Raw genomic sequence first — 16,151 nt, 5'->3', positions numbered from 1 at the left:
TGGTATAAGCAAAAAAAAAATGAACATATTTTCATTTAAAATGCAATAACAAACTTGTCACTAAATTTATACAGGAGTCAGGTTGTATGTAATACTTAACATTATTTGAGATTATTAGTAACATATACATGTCAGTTAGTTCTACTGAAAAATTCATCAGTGGAGTAGAAGAAGTTGGCTGCCAATAGATCCTTGAGGCTCATCTTAAACTGAACTTTATTCATAATTAAACTTTTAACTATCATCTGCATACTGACTTGCCATTTCGAAATGTTACTGATGAAAGGTCATTGATATCCACAAGGAAAAATAAGGGATCTAAGATGGAATTTGGTGTGACAGCACGTCTAATTAATTCCCAGTTGAATGATAGCTAATAGCTTAATACAATCTCTTTCCTACTGACATCCTTTGTGTCCTGTCCGGGTAGAATTTGAACCATTTTGCAACATTTCCTTTTGACCATAATATTCTAATTTACTGAAAAGAATGTTGTGACTTACAGAGTCAAATGCCTTTGACTGATCACAAAATATGCCAGTAGCCTGTAATTTATTGTCTAATGAATTAAGTACATTCTTGCTGTGTGTGTAGATAGGCTTCTCAATATCAGAACTCGTTAGAAATCTGAACTGTGACTTTGACAAATGTTATTTGTTGTAGGATGGTTAAGAACCCAATTTTATATTAACTTTTCTAAAATTTTTACGAATCCTGGTAAAAGAGAAATAAGATGCAAATTTATCTGTATTTCTTTATCTCCTTTCTGAAACAAGAGCTTAACTTCAGAATATTTCAACCACTCAGGAAATGTTCTGCTGAACAGTAACTTAACAGTTACTAAAATCAGAAGCACACTGTTTAATTAACTTTGTAAATATTTTATCATAACTGTGAGATTTTTTATTTTTAATGGTTTTATGGTGGACCTTACTTATGTAGGTGTAATAAGGATCATATTAATATTCTTCTCTTCTATCACTCCAGGGTTGGACATACGACCTGTTCCAGTCTCACTATCGTTGCCCCATCCGATTTGGGAAATGTTTTTGGTGACATATGAAGTACACGTTCTCTCCATTTTTCTGTGTATAGGATTGCATTTTGGGTTATTGGTTGAATCCTAATTCTTTCCTTATTACTTGATTTCTAATGTTGGCTTTCCCAGTGTAGCCTTTACTGAAGTTATTTGTAAAGACTGGACTGAGATATTCCATGGTAGCGTATTCTGAACATGACAACCCTTCTTTTCAGTAACATTTATGAAATCCTTGTTAAAAAGTTGTGCAACGCTGCACACATCTTGTTACCTGTGTATAATTTGCTATTAATGCTATCTGCTCCTCTTCACCTCTCATCCTAGCAGTCTCCTCCTATCTTTTTCTCATAATGCATTTTGTTTCACGGTTGTATTACTATCTTTAATATTTTGCAGCATGTCTTGTAATGAACTATAGCATCAGCATCAGAGCTGTTTTTCCGATTGACGGGTATAGTTTCCTTTTTGTTGTACAAGGCACCTTTTTTCCTTGAGTAAACCTTATGTTCTTTGTAGACTTATGTTTAATCTGTACTAGTTTTCGGGGAACACAGATATCAAATAGGGTCAGGACATTATTAATAAAGTGTTGCATTTTTTAATACCTGCCTTAAGCACTGTATACATCACACCAGTTCATGTCTTTGAGGAGTTTCCTAAAATAATCAGTTTCTGGCTGACTGGCTACCCTGTTGAACTCAGATTTAGTGGATTTTATATCCTGTTCAGTAGTAACATTTAACAAACGGAACTGCATGTCATGGTCTGAGAGGCCTTTGACTATTGATTTTGTAACATAATTTTGTTAATTAGACCTTCGTATAAAGATGTAATCAAGGGTTATTTTGAAGCAGTAAGCTACCCTAGTTGGGAAGTTTAAAGTAGGAATTAAGTTGATTGATGTTACTGACTAATAAATTCTTACTGAAAGAGTATTTAAGAAAATCTACATTAAAGTCCCCAAAAACCACTAATGTTAGTGACTAATAAATTCTTACTAGAAGAGTTTTTAAGAAAGTCTAAGTTTAAATCCATGAAAACCACCATTTTCTCCTCTCTCTCTCTCTCTCTCTCTCTCTCTCTCTCTCTCTCTCTCTCTCTCTCCCCCTCTCCCCCCCTCCCCCCTTTCTCTCTCTGCCCCCCCCCCCCCCCCGTTTGGTTAAATAGGCCAACAAAACTTCACGTTTAATAGCTCAGGAGAGCTTCATGGGGCAATTGAAACATATTTCATCATCTTCTTCTTCATTTGTTTACATCAAATCACCTGTTTGTAGCACAGCTTCTACAGACAGCTCAGACAAAATGACAGATGTTTTCAGACAAGTGGCATATACTTCAAGTAATCGGTTAATCAGACTGATTGGCGTAGTTCCTTTACAGATTGAAAGTGAAACAAAGATTCACTGAACTGGCCAATGAAACCCACTTACTCACTGAATTGGTGCGCAGTAGCTGTATTTTTAGTCTCACCTTTCCCACATTTCTCTGCCAGGGAGCTGGTTGGTTGTGTTGCCCTCATCATTTCATCATTCATGACTGGCTAGAGTGGACTGTGTAAAAATTCTGATTTTTTATGGGGGCTGCTGACTGCACAGTTGAGTGCCCTGCAAAGCGATCACCACGACGACAACCACCACCACCACCACCTTTCCCACAAGAATTTTCTTGAAATGAAAACTTTTTAATTTTAACATTAATTTTGACAAAGTGAGACCTGAGAATTAGGGTTACAAATATATAGTATTGGCAATTAAAATCTTGTTCAATTTTACAAAAGAATATTCTGGAACGTGAAAGTCTTTATTATCAGCAACTATTCAAAGACATTATTTTTGGAAAAAAATTGAGAAAAGGTGTTTTCAGTTGAGGTATGTCAAGGCTAATACGAATAACTTTCACCTGTGTAGAAATTTTAGGTAGTACATATTTTGTATGTATCGTAACTTGGTCATATTTTGTTAAATTAACATTTTTAATAAAATTAACTAGACTGTTACATTCAGGAGAATGGTAGCTAAATACTGAATAATATAATTTATTGACAGTATGTGGAACATATTGATTAACCATTACAATTTAATACACAATAGAAAAAAATGTAAAGTGTTGTTTGGATTATTAGTTCCTCCTTTTATTTTTAATTACTTACTTATTGTAAAATAAATGATGTGGTGACAAACTTTTATTACTCTATGTTAAGCATAAGTGTTACACTTGACTATATCTCAGAAAGAAACACTTTTATTAGTTACAGCCCATGCTGGATGGAATAATTACTTATATGTGGTCACAATAGTTCAGATATAAACATGGGTATTGACTAAAAAAGTAATGGAAATTTACATACCCCCATTTACATACATTTCTGTATGCAGAAGGAGCTGAGTTCCATTCTTCAATTGTCCTAAACCACATAAGACAAATGCTGGGATGGTTCCTTTGAAAGGATATGGCCAGTTTCATTTCCCTCCATACTCCATCTGAGCTTGTGCTTTGTCTCTAATTGTCAACCCTAATCTTCCTTCCCTATTTCCCATATCTCATTACTCTTCCACCTTACCCTTTAGAGTTCATTCCTGTTAGTAGTGCTTGCATCCTCTATGGCATGGAATGTCTCACAAAGAAATTTTTGAGCAGCTGAAGACTGTGTACTCTGTGAGTGGTTACACAGATACATACTCTTCTGCCCTACAACTTATAATGACAGTGGAACTACGAGGGCGGTTCAGAAAGTAACCTCCGATTGGTCACAGTGCGGGTTGTGGGGGGAGTAGCGACGCCATCTGTGCGTTCACGCACTCAACAGGTCAGTCGGCATCAAGCTGTGGTCGAGTCAACGTCGCATATGCGCTAGTTTAGTTTTTGTGGCAGTTTGAAATGTGTGCTGCAATAGAAAACCCCGCCAAATGTGAAGTGCGTGCTGTCATAAGGTTTTTTACAGCCAAAGGATATTCTGCAGCAGCTATTCATCGTGAGCTTTGTGCCGTGTACGGACCAAGAGTTATGAGTGAAGGAGTTGTCCGTGAATGGGTACGTTTATTTAAAAGTGGACGAGAAAACGTTCATGATGAAGAGAGGAGTGGTAGACCATCATTGGTGACTGACGAACTCGTTCAGACAGTTGATGCAAAAGTTCGTGAAAATCGACGTTTCTCAATGTCGGAGTTGTCTACTGGTTTTCCACAGATTTCTAAGACTCTCTTGTACGAGATAGTGACAGCAAGATTTTGTTACCGCAAGTTCTGTGCATGATGGGTGCCCAAAATTCTTACCGACCACCACAAAACTCAAAGAATGGCCTCTGCATTAGAGTTTCTGTCACGTTATGAGGACGAAGGAGAACCATTGTTAAACAGAATCGTGACCGGTGACGAAACCTGGATTAAGTACGTGAACCCTGAGACAAAAGAACAATCAAAGATGTGGGCACATTCAAATTCGCCTACCAAACCAAGAAAAGCCTCGCAAGATTTTTCTGCCAGAAAACTGATGGCAATGGTGTTTTGGGATGCCAAAGGGGTGTTGTTGGTTGAATTCATGGAACGTGGTACGACCATTAATCAAGACGTGTACTGTGAAACAATAAAAAAGTTACGACAGGCTATACAGAACAAACGCCGTGGTATGCTGACTTCCAGTATTGTTTTTTTGCACGGTAACGCCCGTCCTCACTCTGTTCGCAGAACAACGGCCCTTCTTGAGTCCTTCAAGTGGGACGTTGTCAACCATCCACCTTACAGCCCAGACCTGGCGCCAAGTGATTATCACCTCTTCATGCATTTGAAGAAATGGCTTGGGTCACAGCAGTTTGATGACGACGAAGAGCTCAAAGATGCGGTCACAGGCTGGCTCCAGGCACAAGCGGGTGATTTTTATGCAGAAGGAATTTCAAAGCTTGAGAAGAGATACGATAAGTGCCTCAATCGCTATGGAGACTATGTAGAAAAATAGTGCGAAGATGTAGTTGTAAGATGTATATATTAAAATATTTTTATTTAACTTGGTGTATTTTTTTAAATCAACCGGAGGTTACTTTCTGAACGGCCCTCGTAGAAGAACCTGAGAAGACCACAGCTAATGTGTGTCTTCCACATGATAGTGTATTATCTGGAAAAAAATCAAGTGAGTCCTGCAGAAACACCGAATTAAGCATTTTCTACAGACTATAAAGACATGACAGTTACGTGTGACCCTTATTACACACTTCTGAGCAGCAAATACTTATTTCATCAATGATGAGTCATGCCAAAGTTTGTTGCTGTAAGACATCAGTGAATGAAAATAGGAAAAGTAAGTCAACTTTTTGACATTTTCAACCCAAAAATCTAAAAATTAATTAATTGTGACTGTGGTTTCAACTGTAACAAGGTCTGGGAACTCGCACTTTGCTGTAAAGAGCTATCGTTCAACAACAACAAAATGACTTATGATGCAGCCAGGGTTTCAATGAAATACATTATGTATTGATAATTTTCGTGGCTGTAAACCTTGGATGGTGCAGTAACCAGCATGCTAAAAACCATGGGAAACAAGTGGAAGGGGCCATGGATATAAAAGCTATTGTTAGTCTGTCAGCAGTCATTTCATCAGCATATTTGATGATGGGGCAGCTGAGTGTGTGCCTGTGAATTATTCTTGCAAGTTTTACATTCATTGAGACTTTAGTTCAGGCACAAGTGCATTTCTCTAGCTGATAAAGTATAATGTAAAATTGTTCTTGTTATGTAGTCATCACTGTAGCCCACACTTTACAAGACCTATCTCTGATTGGATGACAAGCAGGCAACAGTATATGAAGTTATGAGGTGGTTGTGCAGTTTTCCAAGATAAATGGTCTACTCAATAACATTACCGATTTTCGTGCCATGTTAGATACAAGAAAGCACCTTCAGAGTGAGTTTTCATTTAGGGAATAATTGTGAAATCATTTTTACAAACATGAAAACATATATTTGATCTAATATTTCCTAAACCAAATGAAATAGACTTTCATCAACATTCATTGATCGATAAATACAGTTTATTTTCCATACAAAACATTGTCATTTAGTTGATGTTGAGGATAACATTTTACAAGTAAACATACAGAATGGTATGTTGGACACTACAAGGCATCAAGAGTTGCAGTGTCTGGTGCACTTGCATGTAGACTTCTTTCTTATGAGACTCTACAGTAACAATCATAAAAAACCTAGATGTTTAGTGATTGAGATATCAAGCTGTTACTTTCTTATGAGACTCTACAGTAACAATCATAAAAAACCTAGATGTTTAGTGATTGAGATATCAAGCTGTTAGAATGCAAGACATTGCAAGGTTTTAGAAATTTATGACGCTTTTCATTTAAATAATTAAAAACCACAGTTTTGAGTGCCAAATGGATGATTTGTTTAAGTGAAAATGATGTTTTGTTAAATAAAACTCTGGTGCATATGTACCTTTCACATTTTATTTAGTTCTGTGATGATGCTTATATTTTTCCCATATACTGATATAGTTTGTCTTTTATTCTGTAAATTACTTGTAACATTATAGAAAGATGATCTTTTTCTTTATTATTGTTGTTATTTTGTTCATAGCTACAAGCCGCTCAGGGTCTCCGTCTTCCAGACTAAGTTATGCTACCTTTTCAACTACAAACAGAGAAACAGGACATGATGGCAGACAATGTAGACCATCCGGCATCCCTCTCTCGACAGGACCTAGTCGTGAAGCTAGCAGAGAGACTTCGCCAAGTCGTTACTCTTTAAATCTACTTGATCGCTCATTTGGCTCAAAATTGAGGTATCATTGAATTTCTGTTATAAAAAATGTATATTGTTTTTCTGTACTTATCAATGTGTTTATAAGTTAAGCAGTTATATAATTAGCATACTTGCCGTTACTCAAAATAGATTTTTAGTAACTCTTGATTTGTGTTAGCAACATATTTTGTGCATTTGTGTGACCTCGGCTGCTCATCACTTAATAGAGACAGGCTTTCAAGCAATATGAATAGAAAAAAAAGCTCCATATTGTAAAAACCAAGTCAGATAATGCAATGGTTAATACACTGTACTGTCTTTGTCCAGCCATCTAGATTTTAGTTTTCTGTGATTTCTCTAAATTGGTTCATGTGAAGCTCAGCATACCTCTGATTTAATTCAGCAATCTAATTTGAGCTATATCCTAAATCTGAAAATTTTATGTTCCTGCCAGTGAATCGGTCATGCTCTGTCTGCTTAATTTTCAACAGTAAGGCACAGTTTTTTGTGCTTGAGACAGTTGTGGGGGGAAACTTAATTGTCTTCAGAGAAAGAAAATACTGCTGACTGCATGAGACAAATGAAAAATTAAAATTAAAATGAAAAGAAAAGAAAAGAAAAAATCTCTGAGTTCATTTAAATCTGTACAGCAGGTTCATTTCTTTTATTCTCTTGCCTGTGATTGTTATTGTTGTGTCAGTTTCGTAATGTCAGATCACTGAATACATTTGTTGCAATACCTTATACTTTTGTATGGAAGCCTGTTCTAGCCTTTTCCAAGAAAATTGTTTTTCAGTGATACATACACGTTTCTAATGTTGTCTTCCAGTGATCATCTTGCTCTGTTCTCTCTTAGAGGGTCATGCCAATGTCTGGCCATCCTGAATTACGTTTTCTGTGATTTCACTAAATCGCTTCAGGCAAATGCCGGTTCCTCTGACAAAGGGCACGGCCGATTTGCTTACTCATCTTTTCCTAATTGGAGCTTTGCCCCATCTCTAGTGAACTGATTGTTGATGGCATGTTAAAACACTAATCTCCTCATGCTCATCTCTCTTTGAATGCTACAAAGAAGTTTCTTGTACCATCCACTATTCAGTCACCTGACTAAGTGTCTCACCCACTTCCATATCATTCCCACATTATCACCATAATTACATATTGAACTCCAGTGTATATCCTCATACATTTGTTAGTTTTCCTGTCTCCCTTTTAATAATTCCTGTCTGCCTCCATAGCTCAATGATAAGCACTTCCAGCTGCTATATGAAGTACCTGTGGTCAATTCCCAGTACCGCAGGGATTTTTCCTTACTTGTGGGACTAGAACATAATGCACTCGGCCTCATGATGCCAGTTGAGGAGCTACTTGAGTGAGAAGCAGTGGCTCCAAGGTTAAAGGCGGTTGTCTATTAGCAAGTAACTTATACAAATACTTGCTGAGGTGTTTACATTACAACAAAAATGTGCACAAGTTTGCTTTCGCAAGTCACTTGGGCAAGTTTATTTCAGGAACTTCCTGCAAGTACTTGCAGAAGTGTTTCCACATGAGTTTCATAATGAGATAGCCAAGTGGGAATTTACAGTGTCATGTTTAAAAATCAGCCCAGCCACCATCATTGTTGCATTATTATTATTATTATTATTGTTATTATTATTATTATTGCTATTGCAGAAAAATTATCAAGAAAAACAAAAAGCAGAGAAAAGGGAAAACAGTTTGGATACAGAGGTGTACATATTTAAATTATCAAGAAACACTATTGAATAAACAAGAATCAAAGAACTTCACTCAGATTAAAAACTATTTGAGAATTTTGTATGCAAGTTTAAAAAATATCTCGTCTATTGTACAATAACATATTCGAAAACAGGACACAAGAATGCTACAACTTGTATCACCAAGAGATCACCTTTAATTAATCTTCAAATTTAAAAAACAATATTTATTACTTTTATTACAAAAATAATAAATTCTAAAACAAGATACAAAAATACTGCAGGTTATAAAACCAAGAGATCGCTATTAATTGCTCTTCGATTTTTGCAAGCAGTATTTATTACAAACATTTTTGTTTACTGTAGAATTTAAAGATGAAACTACTGTCATTCTACTTCCCCTTTTGGTGAAACAAATTAATCTGTATATTCATTTCACATTTTCTTGGCTGACTGTGGCCAGTTATTTATGTTTAGGGGTTGCACCATTCTCGTTTTGGACACCATGATTTTTGTACCTGGATTCAACACACAAAACTTCTGCAAGTTTGAGAAAAACTTCCAGCAGCCGGCAAGTTCGACAAGTATCTGCTATAAAGTGTTTCCACTAACTTGTGGAAGCTCTGCAAGTTGACAAAAGTAGCTTCTGCAAGAGACTAGCATTTAAGTTAACTTGACAGTGAACACACAACTTAAGAACACTAACAACTGCCAGAGAGCAGTGCTGATGCTATGCACCTCCATCACGCATCTGAATGATGCCATTGGCAGAGGATGGTATGGCAGTCAGTCAGTCAGTCCCAATTGGCCTGTGTGGGTGGGAGCACAGACCTTTGCTTGTTATTATTAAATAAGCACCTCCCAATTGCTTGCTGTCCACCTTTCAGTTTTAGGGATGTTTAGTCAATTTAAAAAAAAATTCATGTTTTGCTGTTATAAGTTGAAGCTACTAATACAGACAAATAGTTAATTTTTGTTTCCTTGGACACCATATGTTTTGCTTTGAAAGTTATAGTTAGACAAAACACTACAGATTGTCTTTGCTCTTCTGCTCAGATGTTTTCTGCTCATGCAGTCCTTGTCTTGAACTGCCCTCAATTTAAAAACTTACCAACTATTTTTCAACTTCATTTGTACAGTTCCTTTTTTGGTGTGTTCTTTTTACATTATTTTAGTCTCATTACACTGTTCTACAAAAAATACTTTTTTTCTATTTCTGAAAAAATACATTGTAATCCTAGTTGTACTTTGAGTGTTGAATTCAAAACTTTTTTTTTTAGGTTTTTCTGTCAGGTATAGTTTCACAATTTCATTTCTCTTTTCTGTTTCTGATATAGCGCAGCAAACATGAGGAGAAATTCGATAAACAAATTCACGTTTTATGATGATATAAGCTCATCACATTAACGGAGGGTGAGATCTAACATATAACACTGTAATCTTTGTGTATAAGCTTTGTAGCTTTTATTTGACATGAGAAATTACAGAAAATTGACAAAAAAAAAAAATCCATTGTATTGTAATGCACATCAATTTTTTCTCTTGTATTGTGAATCTTTCTTCTCTCGAATGATATGCTAGCAATAATCTCCTATCATAGATGGTACCCACTTCCCTTCATAACACCTTTCTATAGTAGAAAAGTCTTCATGGAATCTTTTGGCATGTTCATCTGATACATCACTACAACTGAAACTTCCTGGCAGATTAAATAGTGTGCCGGACCGAGACTCGAACTCGGGGCCTTTGCTTTTCGTGGGAAAGTGCTCTACCATCTGAGCTACCCAAGCACGACTCGCGCCCCGTCTTCACAGCTCTACTTCTGCCAGTACCTCGTCTCCTACCTTCCAAACTTTACAGAAGCTCTCCTACGAACCTTACAGAATTAGCACTCCTGAAAGAAAGGATACTGCGGTGACATGGCTTAGCTACAGCCTGGGGGATGTTTCAAGAATGAGATTTTCACTCTGCAGTGGAGTGTCCGCTGGTATGAAACTTCTTGGCAGATTAAAACTGTGTGCTGGACCGAGACTTGAACTCAGGAGCCTTGCCTTTTGCGGGCAAGTGCTCTACCATCTGAGTTAGCCAAGCATGACTCACGCCCCGTCCTCACACCTTTACTTCTGCCAATATCTCGTCTCCTACCTTCCAAACGTCACGGAAGCTCTCCTGCAAACCTTGCAGAACTAGCTCTCCTGGAAAAAAAGGATATTGCGGATACATGGCTTAGCCACAGCCTGGGGGATGTTTCCAAAATGAGATTTTCACTCTGCAGTGGTGTGTGTGCTGATATGAAAGTTCCTGGCAGGTTAAAACAGTGTGCCGGATCGAGACTCGAACTCGGGACCTTTGTCTTTTCATATCAGCACACACTCCGCTGCAGAGTGAAAATCTCATTCTGGATAACAACTCTCTGTGAAGCAGTTTAGATGAGAGACCGTGATATCTACCTTCATAGACATATTGCACCACAGATCTTAATATGTTTTGATCATGTCGTTTACTATTGCTTTGTAGTTAGTAGCTCTTCTTCTAAGGAATTTTTCTGACACCATCTCGAAACAGTCCCATGCTGTCTATTCTCTGTCAGTTAAATGTGCTTCAAAATTTGCATCTTTCTGCAGCTCCTTGATTTGTGGGGCCGCAAATACACCTTTGCAGCTAAAAAATGCTGGTAGCTAGATATTCAAACCCACTACCTGTTGGATTCGTGGCCTTTACGAGTTGTTTCATTAGGCCAAGTTTGATGTGAAACAGTGGAAATAGTATATCTTCAGGAGCTACCAGACTTTAATGTTGTACATTCTTTTCGCTCACTTTCCATCTTCGCCTAGGTCATTTCTTTTTCACATAGTGAGAATTTCTGCCTTGACTATCCCATTCGCAAAGAAAACAGGCATACTTTGTGTAGCATTGTTGCATTCCCAGTACCATAGCAATTACTTTGAAATCTGCATAATTTGCCATTTGTATTCATTGCATTGTAATGAATTTAGCATCCTTTGTACGAATTCGTAATTCTCTTTGGTCAAGCTGGCGTAAGCTACTTGTGTAGAAGGTATTTTATTTCCGTAATGGAACAAAACACCCTCGAAACTTGTTTCAACACATCTGTGAAAAGTCTCCACTCTTGTGAAATATAGGTGAAATTCAGCACTTTCGTTAGGCGAGCAATGTCATTGCAAAATGTCAGTGCTCCGTTTGTTGCAAAATAGGAAATAAAGGCATGTTCTCTGTGCCTGAACACACTGATTTTAGTACTTTGGTGGAGTAGATTGTACTCTTTTAATCTTGAACCAAGCAGCTGTGCCTTTTGTTTACTTAGTCCTAGATCACGTACTAAATCATTTAAATCTGCTTATGTTAAAAAATGTGGTGATGACTCACTTGTGCAGTGATATAAAGGATCATCTGCGATTTCTTCAGTACTACTAACTTCACTGTCACTCCGAATTTGACCTGAAGCTCTTGAAGGTACTGGAAGGCTGTCAGTGTGCTACACTGGCATTCTTGCTGAAGGCAGATCTGGGTAAACAATGTGCCCCTTCAATTTTTAGTTTGTAAAACCCTGAATTTTTGTTGGACAGAAATAACAATCAGTAACGCTGTCCTTGGCTCTCTCCACACCATGGGCACAGCGAAAAATGCCAAATTCTCTTTACCTTTCCACCACTGAATTAGTTTGCAATAACATGTAGCACAACAGAAATGTGGTGCCCATTCTTTATCTTGGTCTCCTACCGCTATTAAAGTAATGTTTATATGCTTTCTTTATGACTGTTGAAATTTTTTCCTACTTCTGACAAAGGTGAACTTCCCTCAGATATAGCAGAAGTTATCTGGCTTATATCGACATCCGCATTTCTGAAAATTTAAAAATACCTCTTCAGCAGTACGCCTGTAATACATTAATACTAGAGAACTAGAGAAATGCTGATATGTAAAAACAGTTAGTCAGTCAGTCTACCTTCAGCACCAGGCTACATCAATTTAAACACAGGAGGTTCAACTTCACTCAGAAATATGACAGAGATGGTTACTTGGCACCCAAAACACTCACTCATTAAGACTGACACAAATTACGGCTCACACCACTGTTGTAAACTCAATGCAACTGCCTCTGGGAAGCGTGAAAGTTTACTGCCGAGGCAGCAACTGTCTGTCATCGTTCAAGTTAATGAGGTATTGCAGGTGGTCTTAATTGCATAGGTGTGGCGGGGGATAACCCATTGACTTCTTATTCTTCCCACCTGCTGTTGAACAAGAAATTGTCACGTTCCATCACTACTGGATGCAAAAGTATACCTGACAACAATATTTTGTTTACATATTTGAATTTCTCATGGTAAACTGGTTTAGAAGCACACACTTTAATATCAAAAATAGAACCCTTGTGAAATAGTGTTATAGATGATTTTAAGTCCTACTTTCAAAATTACTATATTACATTTTCCTACTTGCTGTGGAAGTTTATCCACACTAGAGGTAAACAGTAAATTACAAATTCCAGACATATTTTTGATAGGGGTAAGTGACTTTGATGACTGTGCACTAGGGAATGGCCCAGTGATGGTACTGAAACATGTTCATTTGACAAAATAAAAGTTCAGCTATAGCAGTGCAACTAAAGCAGATTTTTAAAAAATCAATCAGTATGTTGTTATCAGTTAAATGGAGGTTTTCCAGATAACATTCCATTAAGATGTATTCACATCTTTGTTTTTGCATGGGGCTACTGAGAATAATGTTAGTGTCATGGAATCTGCTTTTCCAACTTCCCTTTCATTTTGAATTTCTGATTATCTTGGTAAAGTTTAATGGAGTTGTAGCATTGGCATATAACAATTATAGAACAATATGTGTGTTATATCGTGCATCCAAATTACTCATTAATGTAGATAGAGCACGATAAAAGGGAAAGGAGATCAGTATTTGGAGAAGGCTAATTTGGATTTAGAGAAGGCAGAGAAACAAGGGAAGCAATTTTGGCCATGTGCATTGTATTGGAGAGAAGGATGGGTATGAATAGAACAACATTCCTTACAATGGTAAGTCCCGGTTGGAATGTCAATGGTGTTATGAAAAGTATAGATTGCTACTCACTGTGAAGGTGACATGTTGAATTGCAAACAGGCACAACAAAAAGACTGTTACACACATAGCGGTTGGCCAAAGCCTTCTTTAGAAAAGAAAGGAAAACACACACATTTACACATAAGCCAGGTACACCTCATGCACACATTTGGCAATTCTGGCCAGACTACCTTACGTTTATTTACTTAGAAAATGCTTTTGACAATGTGAACTAGAAGCCACTCTTTACAGTTATGACAAAAATAGAACTTGACTGGAATGCTAGAAGAATAATCAACTGCATCAGAACCAAAGCACAAAAAGTAAACATCAGGAAGGTAGAGGAAGAGTTCAGGATTAGAAAAGGAATTAGACGAGTATGTCCCCTATCCCCATATTTATTTATTATGTTTGTTGAAAAAGTTATTCATATCAAGAAGGAGAAGACAAAGGTGAAAGGATACATTGGATCAGATTTGTTGAATACATCATGACAGCTGCAGACTCTGAAAAAATTTTGAATAGAATGCTACAAGTCCACTCAGGCACACTTAAACTGTGGAAATTAAAAGTGAACCAATTTAAAACAAAAGTAATGCTAGTGCAGAAAAAGTACATTAGGAACTAGAACCGATGTAAATATTGGTGACGTCAAAATTGATTAGGTGAAACAATTTTGTCATCTTCATAGTATGATTGCAGAGGACAATAGATGATTAATGGCAATGAAGAGGAGGATTGCATTGGCAAAACAGCCATTTATGACTAAGAAAAACATTTGAACCAGAAAAAATATGAATGTAAATGGCAGAAAATCCATTGCAAAATTATTTTAGGGCGTACTCGGCTTTATGGAAGTGAAAGTTGGACTCTGGATAAACTGGAAAGGAAACTGCTGAAATGTGGATATGGCAGAAAAGGCTACAACAATTGGACAGAAAGGAAAACCAACCAGGAAGTCTTAAAGGAAGCAAATGAAGAGGGAAGATTACTAAAGAAAATGTAGAAAAGAAAAAGAAAATTTATTGGGTATGCCATCAAACACAAAATCTTCATAATTAATATTCTTGAAGAGAAGGGGCTGGGACAAGGAAGAGAATGGCCTAGTATGAAGTAGAATGAAATCCCACTTTTCAAGGGACTTCAAAAAAATTATGTAAAATACGGGAAAGTGTAAAATGTGGGAAATAATTTTTAAGCTGTAAAAGTTACATATAGGATACCCCCTCTTGAATCTTCACGCTTTATATATATCTATATAATAGTCATCAAAATGCTTCTCAGAGACTTTTTATTATCTAATAAAAATTTACTGTCCGATAAAAATGCTGATGTAACCTGAACCAATAACTGTCTGGGAAGGAGAAACATTTGATTCAATTTCATACGTCATAATCAATATTTTTGGAAAGCCTGCAGCTGTTATTTATTATTTAAATAATGAATCGCTGCTCCAGTTATGTATTTTTTTCATGCTTAGCTCAATGCATTTCGAGAAATTTTTACTTTTGTTGAGCGCAAATATTTACAGAAGTAGTTTGGGTGGTGTTTGGATATGTGTTGTCTTGCATCTCTTGCACTGTATTCATCTGTCTGAGGTTATCAGGTACTGGGCCTCCTCAGTTATGTAAAAACCTACACGCGCTCGCGCGCCCACACGTACACACACACACACACACACACACACACACACGACCACAGTCACTGGCTGCTGAGGCCAGTCCTCCTTTCTCTTCTTTTCCTGTGTTTCTCTTGTCACCTTACCAACCACACTGACTCTCTACTGTGTCAACTGTCTCCACCGCGCACAACAGACAGCTACAAGACTGCGTCAATTGTTGGTGCAGCATCTCATGTCCCACATTACTCCCACTGATATTAATCCTATACCTTCAAATTGATCTCTCTTTCTGCATCACTTTTGCACATTTTTGAGTGTTATTTCCTGTACCGTCCTGTGCCACGTGAACTTGTATCTTATCCTACCAACCCCTCCCCACCCCTAACGCCTTCTCCTCTCTGTTCCAGTACCAACTTCACCTAATCTATTCGCATCTTCCGTCTCCCTCCTTTACACTTATCCACCCACAGACCCGCAAGCCACACTACAGTCTCTTTGTTTATTTTTTCTTTAATCTCATTATGTCTTTGAGCCAATTTCAGTTGATTTTCACCTTTCACCGAGCCTGGCATCAGCAGACAAAGACTGTGGTGGTTGTGTATGAGATTTGCGTGTGTTGTGGGCTTTTTTTCTTTTGTTTTTTTTTTGACACATTATCTCTGCTATATGGTGAATAGCAACAACCCTTTCCATAATTCAGTTCACTGATTTTCAAAGGCTGTTTGTGCAGATTTGACTGAAACTGAGTCTAAAACTTCATCAAAATCTGTGAAGTGTATGCAGTGGTACTTTAATAATACATGAATCTAAAACAAATTTGTGCAGTTCAAAATTATTGCCTGCGCTGTAATTTTGTTTACGACTCACAAATGATCTACATCGCCATATCCAGCCATTTTGCTCCTTCGCTTGGTTAAAATCTATCATTTTTTCCTCTATCCTATGTGATTGGTGAT

General features: G+C 37.2%; 1 protein-coding gene across 1 annotated transcript in view; it reads left to right on the top strand.

Annotated features, from left to right (window-relative positions):
- LOC126471124 (CLIP-associating protein 2-like) overlaps positions 1-16,151 on the top strand; it is a 156,001-nt gene that overhangs the window by 61,726 nt on the left and 78,124 nt on the right. The window contains exon 13 of the mRNA XM_050099205.1: positions 6,619-6,823. Coding sequence (XP_049955162.1) covers positions 6,619-6,823 — 205 coding nt within the window. The remainder of the gene's footprint in view (positions 1-6,618; positions 6,824-16,151) is intronic.

Source organism: Schistocerca serialis, chromosome 3 (genome assembly GCF_023864345.2).
Source record: "Schistocerca serialis cubense isolate TAMUIC-IGC-003099 chromosome 3, iqSchSeri2.2, whole genome shotgun sequence".
Classification (NCBI taxonomy): domain Eukaryota; kingdom Metazoa; phylum Arthropoda; class Insecta; order Orthoptera; family Acrididae; genus Schistocerca; species Schistocerca serialis.
The sequence above is the reverse complement of the archived record's forward strand: the minus strand, read 5'-3'. Positions and strand labels throughout refer to the sequence as shown.